The 20,570-nt window shown below is 42.6% G+C and overlaps 1 protein-coding gene across 1 annotated transcript in view; it reads left to right on the top strand.

Moving 5' to 3' along the window:
* Positions 1–20,570, top strand: part of THSD4 (thrombospondin type 1 domain containing 4) — a 566,919-nt gene that overhangs the window by 455,507 nt on the left and 90,842 nt on the right. The window contains 1 exon segment of the mRNA XM_007467843.1: positions 16,348–16,552. Within this exon segment, the coding sequence (XP_007467905.1) occupies positions 16,348–16,552 (205 nt within the window).

The raw sequence follows: 20,570 nt of genomic DNA, 5'->3' as shown, positions 1-20,570 counted from the left end.
GCATTCCTGATTAAGACAGACAACAAATTGAAAATTGTAGACAGGGAATCTCTTTGATTAAAAATGGGAGCAATTTGTCCTGAGGGCTGCATAAGAATGAGTTAATACAGCAGTGTCCAGTGTGTTATAATTAGGCATATACAATGGTTAAAAAGGATGTTTATCAAGTTCTTCATATTTTACAAACATGTTTTAAAGATTATGAAACCATTAAAATACAACCTTAGAATAGCTTGAAAGCCTATTTAGTCTAGCACACACGTTTTATCAGTTAAATTAGCCCCAGTGACCTGTCCAGGGTCTCAGCAGGGAACAATTGTTCCTAGGCTGACACCAGTATGGATCTTGGCCCCTTAACGTTACCTCCTCTGACCTTGGTTAGACCAGATGACTTCTATGGTTTCTTCCGCTCTAAGTCTGTGATTCTAGCATTCTTTATTTAGTGGGAATACTTGGTAATAAGACTGATTTTACTATGATAAGCCGCCTCCTCCTCCTATGGGTTGGACCATTTTGTTCTTCTCTATATTACAAAAATCTGTTAGGAAAAGAAATTAAAAGTTATATTTTTTGAAAAGGACATCCTTTGCTGAAAATCCGTTTTATTATTGTTCCTACCCACTTTAGTGATGTTTGTATAAAATAGAGAACTGTGGTTTTCTACAGCAAGGAGAGATAGTGGGGTATTTGCTAACACTCACTGGCAACTGCAAGGTCCAAATTTACAAAGAAATCCAAATTTGCTTTTCATGGCCAGCTAGGTCAATGCCCTATGCCACCCTTGTTCGTGTTCTGTTCCCTGACATTTTAGCTTTTATTAAAAAAAGAAAAAAAAAAAAACCTGGTTCAATTTGTCAATGACTTTGAACGACAGCAGAGAGGAAGACACACATCCTCGTCTACGCTGATGATATGGTTTTCCAGCCATCCTAAGAAGCAGATAAGTCATTCTGCTAGTTACCATCTGAATGGCTTTGTGTCAACAATGTCACTATTCCCAACTTATTTGAGGCAAAGATTTTTCCGGTGTTCAAGTAGACACTTCCAATAACTCTGGAGCACTCCAGTTCACTTCCCATCTCAGGGGTAAAATCTTAGTCAACAACTCAAAATCAATGTTCTACCAAAGCACCTATTAAGTTATAGGTTTATAGCCTTCCTCTGCTCAAGATCTCTAGAAGTTTCTGTACCTTAAAAAGAGCAGGCTGTTTCCTATCTTACTTAAAATACAAGCTGAGCAAATTGAATCTACAGGGATTTCTTTGTAGCCCTCAAACATATAGAATACAGTCTCAAAGAGGGTGACCTTAGGCCTCAAAAGGGAAGCCCCAGGATTGCTAGGATGACTCAAATACACTCAGAGAAAAGGTGGTCTTGGAGAAATCCTGGTCTATAAGCTCATGATGCCATGATTTTAGCTTCCCTTTCCACTCACTAGTCAAAAGAGAACATTCTGGAGGCTTGAGGCAGAGTGAGTCTAATAAGAAATAGAGGCTGTCCAAAAGATTTATAGACCCTTGGGTCTGTACTGGAGAGAAAGCCTCCATCAGATCCTTTTGTTACAACAGGAAAAAGTGGTTGGGAAAATTTTTCGTGCCAGGGCTTCAGGCAACACATGGAGACAATGGATAAGAGAGAACCCAAAGATTCTGAGAAATTGCAGCTTTCCCATGACTATAAAAAGCAAGTCCAACACAATATTAAGAGAGTCCCTTCCGTGAACTATCAGGGAAGAGCAGGCAGTCAGAAGCCATTTTTCTCTCCGTCACTGTCAACCCCAGGCTGCATGTCCTCATCGAGAGGACACTTGCCTTTGTGGGCACTACGTTCACCCATTTCCAGAGCTGTTCTCACTCCCTCTCTCGTAGCTCCTGCTTTTCCCCCTTAGTGTGTGCTGTTCACCACTGTGTTCACTGTCTCAGTCACTATTCACCTCGCCTGTTTGGCTTCCACCCTATCATTCTGCTTCTAAGAGTTTGAGCTAGATAGCTGTGGGTTCATGGCCTGACTCTTAGCTATATGACCTCTTTCCTTCTCTATTAAAATGGTAGTAAATATTGTCACCTTACTAGATTCTCAACAAGTACCAGTTTCCTTTCTTTCTGTTGCTTTTCTTGGCATCCATCAGCACCTCTATGGACTCTGAATAATGAGAACCTGCCTTTCTTATAGGGTCCAGAGAGTCCATCAATTGTCAAAACTGAATTTTTGACTCTTTTTGACTTTGGCTCTGGCTCTCTTTTAACTAGGGTTTCTTTTACTCTGCCAGAGAAATGCTTTTCTTTTTACTTCCATATTTGCTGCCATTCCACATTCCTTGAAGTATACGCAGCCCGGCTGTTCTCTAGCTAAGTAACATTCCAAGGCAGCTATTGTTTAAGCTAGGAATGAATATCATTTGTTTGTATTTCTTTGAATTTGCCCTCTATGTTATCTTTAACTTGACATTAAATAAAACATAATATGTATTGAGTTCCTCCCCTGTGTCAGATGCTTTTTACAAACTTTGTCTCCATTTATTATCACAAAACCAACCCAACAGATTAGAGCAGAATTAGTAATTAGGATTGCTAATTAATAGGTACTGTCACTTTAACAAAGTATTTTTGCTGTCAAAGTGTAATGATGCTGGATCATTTTCAAAATTTCTACTTTCACTCAGTTATCACACCTGGGGTAAAGCTCACTCTTGAGATACTATAGCCCCAGGCACTCCTTTCCACCTGGAATCAGGAACTTAAATATAGGCATAATGCCTAGGAGAAAATAATCAGCTTGTTTAAGTGACAACTGACATCAGGAAGCCTTTTGAGCCAGAGGACTGACATGATGACAGCTGTATTTTGGGAAGATAAATTTCACAGCCACATGCAGGATAGATTACCTGAAATCACAACATTAGCCTTTCTTACGCTTATACATCTGGGGGGCATGACTTAAAAGCTCATAAATATGATCTGTTTAAAGAAGGGACTGGTGAAAATTAAGAATTTCAGGGTTCCACCAAAGATGGTGAAGAATCAACGTTTATCCAACTGGTTTGCATGTCCTAAATATTTATGTACACAAGTGCATATAGGTAATGCAGTCACTTGGAAGCCATGTGTGGGTATCCTATCTGCCATTGCCCTACCTACCTTAAAGTTGGTTTAAAGTTGCAGAAGGGAAATTTTCTGCAAGCGTGAGAATTATTCATCTGGCTGCCACCTGAATTACTGTTATGGAACACATTGAGTTTGACAGATAACCCTGTTCTTAGACATCCTTCAAAAGAAGCGTGAAGGAGCCTTCGTGTTTAAATATTTCAGCCAAATTTCTTCCTTCTGAGCATGCATGGAACACAATGTCTTTCTTTCTTTTTTTTTTTAATTTTATTTATTTATTTTTGGCTGCGTTGGGTCTTCCTTGCTGTGTGCAGGCTTTCTCTAGTTGCGGCGAGCGGGGACTACTCTTTGTTGTGGTGTCGAGGCTTCTCATTGTGGTGGCTTCTTTTGTTGTGGAGCACGGGCTCTAGGCATGCGGGCTTCAGTAGTTGTGTCACGTGGGCTGAGTAGTTGTGGCATGTGGGCTCTAGAGCACAGGCTCAGTAGTTGCGGCGCATGGGCTTTGTTGCTCTGCATCATGTGGGATCTTCCCGGACCAGGGCTCGAACCTGTGTCCCCTGCATTGGCAAGCAGATTCTTAACCACTGCGCCACCAGGGAAGCCCCTTTATTTCTTAATGAAATAAATATTCACATTGGATGCACCTATGGTTAGGAGAGAGAGTAAAAAGGAATCATCTTTATTTGATTTCTTGGTCAGTCTAGCCCTAAAGAGCAAGCTCTTGGATTGGGTAATGATACCTCTCATGGAATGATGTTTGTCCTTGAGTCATAAATATTTCCCAGCTTGGTGCACCAACACTTTCCATTCCCAGCAAGACAAATGAGAAAGCTAGTTACCATTTCAATAAATAAGTTCGGACCTATGATTTTGTTATGAGAGAAAGGATGGTGTTATAGATGTCCCCTCCCTTAGGTGAATGAGTGCTTCATGAGGGGAAAGAGACGGCATGGGACTTTGCGGGGGGACAAGAGAACAAAGAGAAGCTATAGGAAGGAGATGCGGAAACAGTTCAGTCAGCCCTTGTGGGAGTCCTCAGACCGTAAGTAGCACCCCGTGAAAGGGTCTTGGGAAAAGCCAGAGAGCAGCCCTAGAGATAGAACAATAAGAGAGAATTAGCCTTATTTGATTTCTTGGACATTCTAGCCCTCGGTATATGTAGCCCTTGATCGGCCATCTACCAGGTTCTGTTCTTAAGGTAAAGAAAGATTTCCACTGGGCTAAGGGACTATGCCAGTAGCAAAGGAGAAAGAGCCAGAAGTCCCTTCATTCAAACCCACCATCACCACCCCTGCATTACACATTACTTATCTTCCGTGAGCTTCGATAAAGTAGGGATAGTCAAGATAATTAAACAGGATAACATGTTAGGTGCCTAGCACGTGGCCAGTACTCTACCCATGACAGCTATCAAATATATATGTGGGGCTTCCTACTGCCTGAATCCCTGGGAGTTGCTTGAATCCCTATTTGCATCTGTTTTCCACCTATAGTGCATCTAAGACAGTGCTTCAACATGCCTGAGCTGTGAGCTCCACCCACAGCCTTCCTTGCTCTGTTTCTGAAATGAACATAACCTCTTTACAACGTCTGAGGCTTTCCATAAGGCTTTCCTGGACAAACCAGGAAAGATTAACAAAACAAGCAAACCCACACTTTTTTAAAAAAAAATAGAGAGGTAACAAAGTTATAAGAAAATCTCTGGAATTCTTGATCCCCATTGTCCCAGAATGTTATTGAAATGCAAATAGATCATAGCAGTTTGCCGTTACAACCCTGGCTTGGAACACCACTTGAGAATCGTGTGTAAATAGAAGTGGGGTTTCTGTGGACAGTGCAAACAGAACAACCTCCTCTGTTAGAGTAGAGATGTGTGTGCCTGGTGTGAGAGTAAGGATTCCCATGGCCATGCCCAGGGACAGGTCACTGAAGGGAGGCAGGTGCAGCCTCAAGGAGAAGGAAAGCATGCCAACATTTCTCCAGCCCCAAGTCCAAGCCAGTTCCGAGCTAAGTGGCTTCATCTGCATGTTTTCATTCAATCTTCACAACAGATTTGAGAAACTATATTTCAATACCCTTGCTTTACAGGGAAGGAAACTAAGGCTCAGAAAGATGATGTCACCTGCAGGAATACATTAGGGATGCTCTTAGGCGGGCATCCCTGTGTCTAGAAGAAAAACTTTTGAAGATGTGGGAACATAGAAGAGGAATTTTTATTTCAGATTATGGAAATGAAGAGGGGTTAAAGGAACCTAAACCAGGAATTTTAAAGGCAGGAAAATAGACATAACGTAGATGTTATGTTAAGTCTTCAGTGAAGACTTGGGAAGTCTGGGAACAAAGAGAGGTTTAAATCACAGCAAGCACACTTCAGATTCAAGGTCAGTGTTAACAGTGCTCCCAGCCGCTCAGGGCTTCTCATTGACCCTCCACAATCTCATAACTTCTCTCCTCCTTCTCTTTTCTGTCCCTTTCTTCCGTCTCCAGCTCTGGAAGCAAAACCAGACTCTTCTATTTAGCTATATCTCAGTTTAGCCATTATCTCTTGTTGCCTTGATTTCTGCTGACCCTCAGGCCTCAGGGTCCCACCTCCCAGCCCATGCAGTTTATCCAAGTATTTTCACAGAGGCAGTTTGCTTTCGAAAAGGAGTCGCTATTCTAGCTGGTAGACAAAACCTTTTTCACATGGTTACAGGGACGTAAGAAGAAGAAAGAAAAGAACGTAGACCGGGCTTCCCTGGTGGCGCAGTGGTTGACAGTCCGCCTGCCGATGCAGGGGATGCGGGTTCGTGCCCCGGTCCGGGAGGATCCCACATGCCGCGGAGCGGCTGGACCCGTGAACCACGGCCCCTGAGCCTGCGCGTCCGGAGCCTGTGCTCCGCAACGGGAGAGGCCACAGCAGTGAGAGGCCTGCGTACCACAAAAAAAAAAAAAAAAAAAAAAAAAAGAACATAGACCATTTAAGTGAGGAAACATTAAAATCCTGCCTCAGAAGGAGCAGGGGGACATCATAGTATCAGGAAAAGGAGTCTCTAGCCTGTAGCCTCTAGAGAGAGGAAGTCCTCTCTCTGCCACCGTGGAGAAATCACTTCCCCTCCTGAGACTTTGTTCTTCATCCCTGGAGCAAGGGGCTGGGTCTCCCAGAGCCCTTCCTGCTGTCCGGTACTGGGATTCTCAAGAGACTCTGTTTAGGAATGTGTGTCTTGCCTCCACCCAGTCCCTATTAAAAATATCACAGAGGAAAGCTTCCCAAAGGCATTATTTCTTTTTAATTTTTAACCTAGAGGGTGATGGTGTTGTGTTGTCTTTGTTTTGACCGGGTGGGAGAATTGGTTGGGCAACTTGGGAAAAGTAGAAAGAACTCGGAGCAAACAAAAAGTGATCCAGAAAGTCAAATAATCTCAGATAGCACAGGAGTCACCTGAGGATGCTACTCAAATGTAGACTCCGACTCATTAAGCCTGCAGTGGGCCCCAGGGTTTCTAACGAGCTCTCAGATGATGCCTATGCTTCTGGTCCATGGGCCACACTTTGGGTAGCAGTGGGGTTAGAGAAGGTCAAATAGTGCTTATTATTCTTGATTTTTAAAAAAGAAAATCAAAACAGAGGAGTGAAAAATATAGTTTGGAAGGATTCCTATCCAAAAAGCTAAAATTTTTAAAATGTTTAGGGCTTCCCTGGTGGCGCAGTGGTTGGGAGTCCGCCTGCCGAGGCAGGGGACACGAGTTCGTGCCCCGGTCCGGGAGGATCCCACATGCTGCAGAGCGGCTAGGCCCGTGAGCCATGGCCTCTGAGCCTGCACGTCTGGAGCCTGTGCTCCGTTGGAAAAAAAAAAAAAAAGTTTAGTGTTCTAGAGGAAAGTTCCAGTGAAAGAGGGAGAGAGAATTAATATGACTAAATTTAATGAATGAATTAGTAATTATCAAGATGTACACTCAGACCCTCACTCTAAGATGACTCCATCAAAGGCCTACTTCCCTAGGAAAGCTTCTGCCTGAAACAGGCAACACTACTAATCTTCCAGATTCCAAAGCCACGGACCTCCAAGTCTTCCTTACTTCACGTTCAATAGACCATCCTTCATCACTCTATTGGTCATTCCTCCAGCCTAACGTTGGTGTGCCCTTGCCCTCTGTTCTAATTCCATCTCTCTGGTCCAGGCCACCATCCCACTGTGCCCATTTCAGTGTAGTTGTCTGTGTGCTTCTCAATCTCTAGTCTGTTCCATCTCTAACCCACTGCCCGTGTCTGCCAAGCATCTTCCGACAACAGCGTTTCAGTGTGCCCTTCCCCCACTCAAGAGTCTTGGGATTCGAGCCCTCGTGCTTTGGTAGCCCGCTTTTCTTCTCATCTCCTGTCCCTCACCCACTAACCCACCCACCCAGCCAGTCTTCTCAACCATCCCTGAAGAGATCACCCAGTGACATCGAAAAAGCCCATGTAGCCCCCAAAGTTTAACTCACACAGCTTTTTAAGCACTTTCTTGAACATTCTGGAAATAAAAGGCCTGAATATCCCACCCACGTTTTGAAATGCTCCACAAAAACATTTTGAGAAATGAACATCACATCTTAACAACATGGCAGCAACTTGCACATAAGAGCACAGTAAATATAGTCACCCTGAATTTCTGAGTCTACCCTTCTTATGTTTCTCGACTATCATTCCTTTTAATGTTTAACCACTGTTTCGTGTCCCTAAACTAGTTGCTTCTGTGAGTACCCTTTTACAAAGGCTTATAGGTGCCACCTTGTGGAGAAAAATGCAAACAGGCAGGTCTAGAGATAGGCTGTGAGTCAAGGAAATGACAAGGACAAGCACCAGCCTCCCTCTTTGCTGGTCCCTGGATTCCCCCACAGTCCTCCAAGGGCCTTTTGATTGGACCTGTGGATCCCAGCTGTCTGCACCCAGGAGGCCGTGTAAATTGGGCCAGTGTGCAAGCAGCCTCCATCCTAGAGCACAGTTCATCCACCCAACTCGCTATTGCCTTTTTGCTAGTAATCTGACTTCCAGAACTTTGCCCTGTATAGTGTAGACAAGTATCTCTCTGCTCCTTTCTGCAAGAAACTTCCTAACCCTGACCCCTTGGCTGCCCAGACCACAGCTCCTCACAGACCCATCCCTCCTGAGGCCCTACAGAGTGAAGATACAATCTGACCAAATACTTTAAACAGAATTCTCTTTAAACAGAGAATTTACCAGTCAGCCTTACATTTTAAAAGTAAAGTGGAAGTCCAGAGGTTTCTACTATTCTGTACAGAAATATGGACACCTTACTTTTATAATAGAACAGTTGTCCTTATTGTAATTCATTCATGCCCCCCCCCCACCATTTCAGTCCATCAGGGAGGAAGATCATGAAAGCTTAGCACTGAAATTTTAGAGTTTGGAATACCCCTACTCTCCAGGGAAAGACAACCCCAGTGGGAAGAGGGGTGGTAATTCTCTCACTGCGTATCAAATGTTTCCCTCTCAGGACCACTTCCCTCAGATTTGTAAACAGTCATGTAGTTGATTCTCACCCAATTTTATCCTAGGAGAGCACCAACATTTTCTTCCAGTGGAATCACTTGGTAAGGTGCTGTTCTCTAATGAAATAAGATGAGGTACTGAAAAGTGACAGCCATAAGCTTCATTAAAACCAGATTGCCAGTTTCACAATTACCTTCTTTAAGGAAGCCAAAATACCTTTTATCACATGGACCATTTATTACCTCCAAATGAATGACATTGTCAGTTTGTTTCCTGTTGATTCCTGTTTCCAGTTTAATTTTGTCTACATGAAGCAAACTCCTCTGACTTTAGACATGGCAGGATTCTTCACATCAGGGCTGTATCTTTTTTTTTTCCCCAGAAACAATTTAGCACCAGAAGAGACTTAGAGATGATCCAGTTCAAGAAGCAAGTTGGTTCCTATCATTTTGATCTCTTGATTCCTCAAGCAGCTGCTACATCATTCAACACTTACTATGCACCTACTGTATACCAGGCACTGTGCCCTTTCCAGTACATAACCTGCTCATAATGAAGTTTAGCCAAAAGGCAAGATTCAAGGGCTCTAGAAGGCTACTGGCTAGCCTGATAACAGTGGGGAAGTGTTTTTTAAAACTGGATAATTAAGTATTCTGTGCTCATTAGCTTCTGACACTTACAGATGACTGTTTTTGCGCTTCTAGGAAATTGCCATTGTTTTAAAGCTTTTTTCCAGGGGATCTGTGCTCCTCGGTGTTCCGTGAGCTGTGGAATAAACTAGAGCAGTGCTTCTCAACCGGGGGTGGTTTTGTTCCCAAAGGGACATTTGGCGATGTCTGGAGACATTTCTGTTTGTCATACTGAGGGGGAGGGTTGCTACTGGCATCCAGTGGGTAGAAGCCAGGGGTGCTGCTAACCATCCTACAACACAGAAGACAATCCCCACAACCAAGAACTATCTAGGCCAAATTGGCACTAGAGCCACAGTTGAGAAACCGTGGCCGTGAGGGAGAGCCAGCAGGAAGGTGAGACGCGGGCTTCCAAACCCTGCCAGCCCCTCTTCAACCAGAACAGTTCTGCTTTTCTCATTTTACGTATTGGAGTTCTCTCTGTTTCTCCATGAGGTTTTGTTTGAAAGGTATGTGTTTTCTGCTTAAGGAAAAGAAGAAAACGACTGAGGTAGAAGGTAACTCTTTGCCTTCCGTATTATAGTTGAGACACATTGGGACGGATCAAGTGGGCAGCAGGATGAGGGTCAGTCAGGGGCAGACTGGAGCCTTCAACCTGAGCCTCGGCCTTGTCTGTGCGGGGCTCTGCATGCCTCCCTCTGAACATAGACACGCCATATTGAAAGATGGCATTGTGTCTGCCTTTTGATTTAAACCAGGGGTTGGCTTTTTTATTTTTTTCTGTAAATCACTAAATCATAAGTATTTTAGGCTTTGTGGGCCATACTATCTCTGTTGCAACTACTCAACTCTGCTGTTATAATACAAAAGCAGCTCTGGACAGTGAGTAAACTGTAAGTAATGGGCATGTTTGTGTTCCAGTAAACCTTTATTTATAAAAACAGGTGATGGGCCAGATACGGCCGGTGGGCGGTAGTTTGCTGACCCCTAATTTAGACCATAAGTAGGAACCGTGTTGGTTCCTACTTCATGTCTCCCCTGCCTAACACCGTATTGGCACATAGTACAGGCTCCTCAGGAAACGTTTACCATATTGAGGGTCAGTCGTGCTGGCACAAGTGCTAGAATATTTTCAGTAGAAAAACAACTGGAAAAAGATCCCTCCCGTGTTTCCCAGAGGATTTCTGTATATTGTTTAACTATTTCCCTATGTTAGACATTTAGGATGTTTCCATTTTTTCATTAATAATAATACTGTGATGAGCTCCTTCATAGAGAAATTGTTGGCCTCATTTCTTATAATTTCCTTAGTGTAAATTCCTAGAAGGATTCCTGGGTCGGACAGTATATATTGCTAAATAGCTTTCCAGCAAGGTGGTATTGATCTACATTCCTGACCGTAATAAGAGGGAGATACTTATCATAGGCAAAAGATTTCTTTCAACAGGGTGTCATGAATAAAAGTTTTGGCATCCATATGTATTTCCACGAATTAGCTCACTGTAAATGTAAGTAAATTGGTGTTAGCGACTAATCATTTTAATAATAACGTTCTCCCACACTGTTGGGAAAGCATGGTTATTAAGGCACATTGTTTTACCTGTCGGTGTCATCTAACCAACCAGTTGAGTTCACCCTATCTGATGTGTTTACTGAGCACACACAGAAACATCTGCTTCCCATTAGGGAATCAGAAGCTCCACTATCTGCACGCCTGGCACCAGCCTACCCTGCCATGATGTACAGAGGCCTCCTCCCTGTGAAATTCACCACCAAATATGTCATCCAACTTGCTCATTTCCCACAGGAAATTTCATTTAGGTTAATTTTGGCATACAATTGGAGGCAATTCTTGAGCAATTTCTCCTGTGATGGCTTACAACCTATAAAATTTTCCTACAACATGTTGCAAAAATCACTGGAAGAGTATAAGGATATATGATATTTGTCCAATTGCCTTTGTAACAACAAGAAATATCTCTTTTGAACGACAGTACATGGTGAGCGAAAAAAACAAAAAGAGAGAGATGAAATATAGATCAGGGGCCAGGGACCAGATGTTTGTTCTGTCCTTTTTCACTCAATGCTACTGGAGCAGTAAGGGTGTAAAGGAGACACGTAAGCTGTCTTACCTTTATGGAGAACTTGGCCTTTTCTTAGCCCTTCACACTTTTCTGAATTTCTCCAAATGAAGGAGAGAATATCTGCAACTGAGAAGTAATAGAAAGTGCTATAGAAATAAGAGTGAGTCTGAACACTTATATAAGGATGGGATTTACTTTAAAATGGATAGATTCCAGCTGAAACCAAGTCTATGAAGACAATGATAAGCCCAGAGTTGCCTGAGAAGCCACCCTATCCAGCATCCTGCTAAATGCCTTCCGTGTTTACCTCATCTGATCCTCCCAATAGTGCTATGAGGTACCGCCCCAGCCACAGATCAACTGAGGCTCAGAATGGCTGATCAACAGGTCCAATGATGCAGCACTCCTAAGTGGCAGAGCCAGCATGAGACCCAGGTCCAGCAGTGTCACCTTAAGTGCCCACTGATGGCACTTTGGTGGTGCCTCTGAAAGAGTTTAGAGACACAGACCAGCACTATTAAGTCAACCCCATCAGAGACCAGCTGACCAGACTTCTGATATGCAAACCAGAATTCAGGTCAGATTCATTTCTGAGCACTGTCGCCTGAAAGATCTGCATGGTGGTGGAAATGTTTTCAGCACCAAGCCCAGAGAGAAGCAAGCCACCCAGCATCACACATAAGTCAGGGACTGAGCCAGGACTGTGCTCCAGGTTTCCTGATTCCCAGTGCAACATTCTTTCCCTCATGCCGAACTGCTTTTCCTGCTAAATGACGTCAGCTCCACTTATCAACTTATACCTCCATGTTTTAGAGGAAAATACCAGCTGCTTGAAAGAAAGCAACAAAGCACATGAATCTATATATGTGATAAAATTGTGTAGACCTATACACCAAGAAAAAGTGCAGGTAAAAAATGGCAAAATCCAAATAAGGTTTATCCTTGAGTTAATATGTTATACTGATGTCCATGATATGCATGGTTTTGACAACACGCTGTGCTAATGTGAGATACTATCATTGGAGGAGCCTGGGTGATGGGTCACTGAAATGCTCTGTACTGTTTTTGTAACTTCTTGTGAGTCTTAAACTATCTCAAAATTAAAAGTTATAACAGTAAGAAAGTTATGTGACAGTAATGTGATGGGAAGATGAGCTAAAATATTTATTCACTTACTGTGTGTACAATGGTAAAACAAGTCAACATGAGAGAGATGCAAAATTTGCTTGGTGCTTCATAATGTTGGAAGAGGAGAATGCCAGAGTCACTTCTGGACCAGGCTCTCACAGTCACTATAGTAACGTGCTTTGAACTTGCTCCTCTGCACCTAGGTCACAGTCACCATCCACTCTTTCGACAAAGCTAGAACCCTCAGTGTGACCTCTGATCCTTTGGAGGGGGGCAGTTTTTGCATAATGGTTACAAGCATGGGATTTGTGTTCAAATCCAGCCCCACCTCTTATTAGCCGCATAGCCTTGGGCCAGTTACCTAACCTCTCTCTTAAGTCTTAGTTTCCTAGTTTTGCAGCAATAGCACAGATTGCTTTTAAGATTAAATGAGAAAACCACATATTCAGAGGACCTGGAATATGACATAGACTGTAAATGTTAGGTTTGATGATGCTGAGGGGGGGCGGTAGGAGGAAGACAATGATTTGAGTTCCCTTCTACCTCACAAAGGCCTGTCCATTTTGCTTCCTAAGCATCTTTCAAATCCTCTTGATGCCATCATCATTCCCCTAGTTCAGACTGGGATCTTGCCACATTCTCCAGACTGATGCACCCCGTTGTTAATGATCAGCTTTCTAAAAGAGAATTGATCTGGCCCAGCATGACATAGAGAATGCAGGGACTCCTCGTTGCCCAATAGCATGTGATTTTCTGCATGTGTGTCTAATCGCCCCACTTAGATTCAAATTCCCATATTCAGGACCCATGTCAGAGTCAGCCTGGGATTTCCCAGATTTCGCCCAGTGCAGTCACTCGACAACATTAGTGATAGAATGTGTGTTTACGTGTTTAGATCTTGCCATGATTGATCCTTCTTGTGCTTCAGATTCTAGCCCAAAGGTCACTTCCTTAGCCATGCCCTGCCTGGACTCCAAGTCCAAATTTTCCCTCATTGTATCATCTGATCTTCATAATAGCCCCATACAAGAGAAGGGACAGTTGTCAGATATGTAATTTACCTGTGCCCTCAGCGCTAAAAGTAAAGGTCTTGAAAGCACGTCAGCTGCCCAGTTCGCGTTATGGGGTTGTCCCTCCTGCTTTGCGAACTGCATATGGGACATTTAGCAACTCCATAGCAACTGAGCCTCTCGAAGACCCTGGCTAGGCACTAGAACACTAGAAGGGTGTTCTGTTAGCCTTTTGTCACCCCTCAAGGAAGGTTCACACACTCCTTGTTCTGACTTCTCTCTTAAGGAGTGAACCCTGGATGCTCAGAGTCCAGAGATGGGCTTTGAGGAGGCAGGATGTTACCTTCAGTTCTTGGCATCACTTGTGCAGCCACATGCATCCTTGAAGCCAACCTCCAGGCTCTTAGACATCTACCAGGAAAAACTGCTGCAGCCCTCCCTCCCCATTGTCTAGATTCATCCTGAGTGGCAGTGTGGTGCAGGAAATCTGCTGTGGGATCCATTGGAATGTGCAGAGCATTTTAATATAGTGTCTGTTTCCAAGATAAAATGGTGTTTTGTCTGTGTGTGTGGTTGTCTGCAGCAATCCACGTCTGTGTAATTTCCCTGTGATCTCATACCATTCTAAGTGGGCTGCAGGCTGAGGATTCATGCAGGGTCAGTCCCTGTCTTCGGAGGTTCTTGTTCATTCCTGAAATATCCCATACACCCCACTGACGAGAGAAAAACTCACTGGACTGCCTGCTGTCCCCTCTCTTAAGACCCACTCCTCACTACAGCTGAAGTTCACCTGAAAAACAAATCTGAGAACGGCCCCCACCTTCTTCCGTGGTTGTTGATATGATAGAATAAAATTCCCATTCTTCACCCTGGCAAACAAGATCCTTAACAGATTCAGCTAAACTCTCCAGCCTCCTTTCATCCTTAGCAGCAAACCTACACTTCAACCATGTCTGTCTATGAGCATGATTTCCTGCTTCCTCAGGGTTCTTTCCTACTTCTGTGCCTTGGAACACATTGCTGCTTTTACATGGAGTGCCCCAAGGGAATGAGCTCCACCTGGGTTGAGTTGAGGCCGGGGTAGCAAGAATGGATCGCGCAGCGGGGAAGGAAAGAAGTTAAGATTCTGCTAGACAGGGCAGGATGTGAGTGCTGCCAGCTTTTCTGTTCGTCTTCGCCTTCAGTGAGAATCAGAGGCATCTCCATTCAGTTAGAATCTTTCTTTAGCTAGCGACGTGGGATCTACTCTCCCAGACTTCTGCTGATGGTGGCCTTTTTGTTTGTTTCAAGGCAAAGGAGAACCCGGAGCAGGGGTGTGGGCTAGAAACCATGCACAGAAGGCGTTTTCCTTATTTTTCTGCTAAAAACGTGCACAGGGCAAGGGCAAGAAATATTTGAGGGAGGAGAAATTCATAGCAAACATGGCACTTTGAAGGGCTAATTGGATGTGGAGGAACATGTTGAGATGATGTTCTGTTATTGTCAGAAATAATGTTTTACAGAGAAGCTGTTTGTGAAGAGAGACCAGTTATTGTTGACGGACTAATGTGCACTCAGGAATGTGGAAATAATAATGCAGATGTACAGTGCCTGCAGAAAGATGTCAGTCAAACGTGAAGTCGAAGGGGAAAGAATGAACACGTTTTGATCTGACTCTGCCCGTAGGATTTGGCCTGTAGGACCCACATGAACAGGGCCAGGGGTGTTTAACAAAATCAAAAGTGGACTTCGAACGGTTTGCTGAGCACTTTGCCCCTGAGGTGGGGTCTGACGATTGCTCTTAGAATTCCAGAACCAACACAAACCTCTGATTCAGCAGACATGTGTCTCAGGTTGTAAAATACCATTCTGATTTCAAGTATCATTTCCTATCCCCGTAACCCAGTGAAATAATCCTGTCATCCCGATATTCCATTGTCCAAACTATAATCAGCTCACTTCTATCTGCCAACAGAAGTGTGACAGAATCTTCTCTGTTCAGACCACATGTCCCAACTTTAAATTCAGGATACACGAATGTGAGTCCTATGGACTCAGCTGCAGATGTGGAAAAGGATTCTGTGAAGACCATTCCATTCGGTCCTAAGGTTAAATTGCCTAAGAAACACATGAATAGGGAGGGGGAAGATAAAGCAAAAAGATCTTGGCATGAATAATGAGAAGATTCATTGGGGAGGAAACGCAGGAAGGTCAGAGTTCCTTTAAACTCTGATGTATCCCGTTATTTAGATGCATGCATATCATCCAGTTTGCCGATGTTTCTGGTCCTTGCTTCCCTGTACCTTTCTGCCCTGGGAAAAATGCTTTAGACGAGCCAAGCTAAAGTCCCAACTGCTCAGCTTTTCAGAGTCACAGTGACCAGTGGGGACCCAGATCTCAACCAATTTGATTTAATTTCCTAAGAAACAGGGCCTGAGAACACTACTGCTGGGGGTACTTGGCTAAGTGTTTGTATCGTCTGTCATTTATGACAGAAGACTTGAGGACAAACCCCAGTTTTAAGTCCCAAAAAGCTTCCAACAGTGGGATGGATTTTCAGGACAACTTTACTGTCCAACCTGTTTAATAAATGTCCAGTCCCCACACCCTCCTTATGTATTTTCTCTGTGTTATTTTTCTCCTGATTAACAAGTGTGCTTGTTTTACTTACTTGTTTACTGATGTGGCTTCCACCTCGCCCCTAGAACGCACATTTCACACATAACCTAGGAAAGAAGTTCCTTGCCCAGAGTAGGTGCTCAGTGGAAATCTGTTGAGTGAAGGGAAGAATGAACTTGCTTATCTATAGGATCTGGATGGGGGCAGAAGGAAGTTCAGGTCGAGACCCACCAACGGATCTTCAGTCATCCCCTCTCCCCTTCCTCCCTGGGATGCTCCTGACATACGCTACAAGAGTCTCTTGTTTTCCACCTCTTTGCAGAGCATTGGCTGTGATGACTACCTAGGCTCCGACAAAGTCGTGGACAAATGCGGGGTGTGCGGAGGCGATAACACGGGCTGTCAGGTTGTGTCGGGTGTGTTTAAGCATGCCCTCACCAGCCTGGGCTACCACCGAGTTGTTGAGATTCCTCAAGGAGCCACAAAAATCAACATCACCGAGATGTACAAGAGCAACAACTATTTGGGTAAGCTTGATCTTTTTCCAGAGGAAACCACCTGTCCCTACAAGATGATTTATTCCTTCCAGGACTGTGACACAGCAGTGTCCAGAGGTCCTTGGACCTGTAGAAGGTGCCACTGGGGAATGCCAAGGCACTACCTGGCCTCCCCTTGAAATGATATGGAGAAAGTAAGAAAGTCCTTCTTGCGAGGAAATGTTTAATATCTACATATTTAAACCAGTCTTTCTTCCTTCCAAGAGAAACAAGGCTATGAAATCAGGAATGGCCTAAATTGTTTCTCTGAAATAGGGGAGGCTCTTTGAAATGCCAAGAGATCTGCCAGTCTTTTTCTGTTGGAATCTCAGGGGGACAGGGGCAGTTGATGATCCTGTCCGGACTGTCACTCTGCGGGGGTCTAAAGCAAAAGCCATTTTTCTCTTCTTTCTGCTTCATCAGCCTGGAGCAACAGTATGTGTGTGTCTTTGGAACAGCTGCAGAACCCGTCAGCCATCATTTTGGGCAATATCATCAATATTGGGAGACCATTTTTAACCCATTTTCCCACAAAAGGAGATCTTTGTTGATTTTTCCTTCTCTGTTTCTGGCTGATTTTATGCAAAGAAAATCAGGTCCTGCAAGTTAATTTTTAGCAATTCTAATTCATGTAAACATGGACAAATCAGTTAACAAATGGTATAAGGAAAGCAATTTCTTAAAAACATTTAATGAACAGCAATATACATTTTTATTTTTTTGATTATTTATTTAACAGAAATTTAAATAGCACAGACTATATGCTAGGCACTATTCTTGGTGCTTTACAGGTATTAAATCATTGAACCCTCTCAACAACCCTAGGAGATGGGAGCTATTCCCCTCCCCATTTCATACATAAGGAGACAGGCACAGGGCGATTATGTAACTTGACAAGGTCACACAGCAAGGAAGAGGTGGAGCTGGGATTCAAAGCCAGGCAGTCTATCTCCAAGCGTGGTAGTCTACCAAGAGGTAACACCCATGAGCAGTTCTGGTACACCATTGGCCATGCAGCAGTCAATGGCTGCAGCAACTGAGAGATCATTAATTTTGTAAATTCGAGTACCAGGACCACCCCAGAAGATAACTCAAGAACTCTAGATTCTGAAGCTCTTCCATCTTTGTCTGGGCAAATGCATCCAAAATTAGCTTCACTTGGTTTTATTGGTGGGAGGAGGAAGGGATGGCAGATGGGACTCTGAAACAAACCCAATTAATAGTGGAAAGCTATTACATTTGCTCTGGCAAACCCAGGAGCCACCAAAGTGGCAATAAGGCTAGTTTCCCCCTGAGTTGTTTGTGTGTTATTTTTATTTGCAGAAAAAAAATGGTCTTTTTGCTTCCTTTCTTTTGTACTATTAAAAGAGCAAATCTTCATAAACATCCTGTTCCTAGAATGGAAAATGTTCTTTGAGGGATTGCTTTAAGTGTGATTGTGTTCAAATGCACCAGCAAATAATGCCATTTTTTGTGAGTTTGCGTAGTAATTTCCCTGGCTCGAATTAGTTCTATTCAGTAAGTGGCTTTTAAGCTGTGCCTTCCGAAGGTAAAATAGATAATCTGGGTGATTACCCACCAGATGTCTGAGTGGAAACTGCTCTCAGAGCCTCAGTGTTTTCATCTAGAATATGGGAATAAGAATCTGGACCTTATAAGTATTCATGAGAATCCATAGAATAACAGATATTCAGGACCCCACCGAGCCCCTGGTACTTATTAGCAGTTGACAAATGTTCAATCTCTTTCTTTTGTCTCAGAGAGCTTGTCAGTATGTCAAAGCTTCATGGAATACAAATTCCCTAATTCCCTGAAATTCCCTAAAAAAGATGAAGAGGAGGCAGAGGAGGATGGAAGTACCCAGAATCAATGGAAGGGTGATTCAGAAAATCATGTTCAACTTCTTATGCCCAGTGACCAGTGGGGTGCATGAGAAGTCCAGAGTCCATGGCAGTATGACGTGATGCCATGTGGCCAGAGTGGGGAGAGTAGAGATAAAGAACAGGCGAGAGTGAAAGGAGTTTCCAGAAGTGATGAACAGGGCCTCCTGTTTAGGGCACTTAAGCATCACTTGGGATGTAGCATCACCCAGAAGCCTCTTTTTTTTTTTTTTCTTCTTTCCTTCTATTATTGAGATTTAATTCGCCTACCATAAAATTCATTCTTTTAAAGCGCACAGTGGATGGGATGGTCTTTTTCTCATCACAGGTGTTCTCTTCCCCTATTCCACTTAATCCTATGAAATTTCCTGTTCTGGGAAGTCTATATATGTTCAAAGTTAAACTGCATGCAATTGTTTGAGGTTATGTGTAAGCTATTAGAGCACAGGTCTATCAAGCTATTTTTGAACTTTCCAATGACTGTATTTCACATTATACATTTTCAAACATTGAAACATTTTTCTTTCTTTTTTTTCTTTTCTTGAAACATTTTTCAAAGTGGTATGTAGTAGGGTTCTCCACAATCTTCCAGGTCATGATAAAAGTTTCGGTTTTCTTACCTTGTGATTTCTGGCTATGTAAACTGTATTTTGTACAAAAATTTGACTTGATGCACAAAACTGATTTGGCTGTCTGCATACATTTGTTCTGCAGGATACACAATGTAGAGGAAATGAATAGTTCAAATGTGTATCATTGCTTTTAAAAAATGCACACCTTTAACAAGTTTTTTCAGTTGCCCTGTTGTTTTCCTGAATGGCCTGTGGGTTATTAGTAATAAAAATCAAATTTGCCTTTTGAAATACTTGGAATTGTTAAAATGACTGACTCTCCAAACTTGATAGAGATAGAAAGTAGATTTCTATGAAAACAGAAGGACTTGTATTATTAGTGCTGGAGAAGATGGTTTAATCGCCTCATTTTTAAAGGTTTTTTTAAAACCCACAATATTTAAATGACTTATTCTAGGCTATTCGCTTAGTTAATAATAATAGTCATGCTGCATGTGTAGTACTTTAGTCTCCAAGTGTTTTTACATGCATGGTCTTCTGACTTTTAAAAATGGACATTCTTTACTTTGCTTGCTTCAAAAAAGATCTGGAGTTATTTACTAAAGATGCAATTATTGAGTTAGTATGTGAAAATTGAAATTTAAAAATCAAAAACTTTGGAAAAATATCTGTTCAGGCCTTTTGCCCATTTTTAATTGGGTTGTTTGGTTTTTCTGATATTGAGTTGTATGAACTATTTATATATTTTGGATATTAACCCCTTATTGGTCATATCATTTGCAAATATTTTCTCCCATTCAATAGGTTGTCGTTTTGTTTTGTTGATGGTTTCCTTTGCTGTGCAAAAGCTTTTAAGTTTAATTAGGTCCCATTTGTTTATTTTTGCTTTTGTTTCCTTTGCCTTAGGAGACAGATTCAAAAAAATATTGCTACAATTTGTGTCAAAGAGTGTTCTGCCTATGTTTTCTTCTAGGAGTTTTATGGTTTCCAGTCCTACATTTAGGTCTTTAATCCATTTTGACTTTACTTTTGTATATGGTGAGAAAATGTTCTAGTTTCATTCTTTTACATAGCTGTCCAGTTTTTCCATCACCATTTATTGAAGCGACTATCTTTTTCCCATTGTATATTCTTGTCTCCTTTGTCATAGATTAATTGACCATAAGTGTATGGGTTTATTTCTCTGCTCTCTTTTCTGTTCCATAGATCTTTGTGTCTGTTCTTGTGCCAGTACCATACTGTTTTGATGACTGTAGTTTTATAGTATAATCTGAAGTCAAAGAGTGTGATGCCTCCAGCTTTTTTTTTTTTTTCTCAAGACTGGTTTGGCTATTCTTGGTATTTTGTGGTTCTACATAAATTTTAGGAGTATTTGTTCTAGTTCTGTGAAAAATGTCATGGAGAAGACATAGAGATGGCCAAAAGGCACATGAAAAGATACTCAGCATTACTAATCATCAGAGAAATGCAAATCAAAACCACAGTGAGTTATCACCTCACACCTGTCAAAATGATTATCATCAAAAAGACCACAAACAACAAATTTTTGCAAGGATA

The sequence above is a fragment of the Lipotes vexillifer genome, unplaced genomic scaffold, assembly GCF_000442215.2.
Source record: "Lipotes vexillifer unplaced genomic scaffold, Lipotes_vexillifer_v1.1 scaffold792, whole genome shotgun sequence".
NCBI classification, from domain to species: Eukaryota; Metazoa; Chordata; class Mammalia; order Artiodactyla; family Lipotidae; genus Lipotes; species Lipotes vexillifer.
The sequence above is the reverse complement of the archived record's forward strand: the minus strand, read 5'-3'. Positions and strand labels throughout refer to the sequence as shown.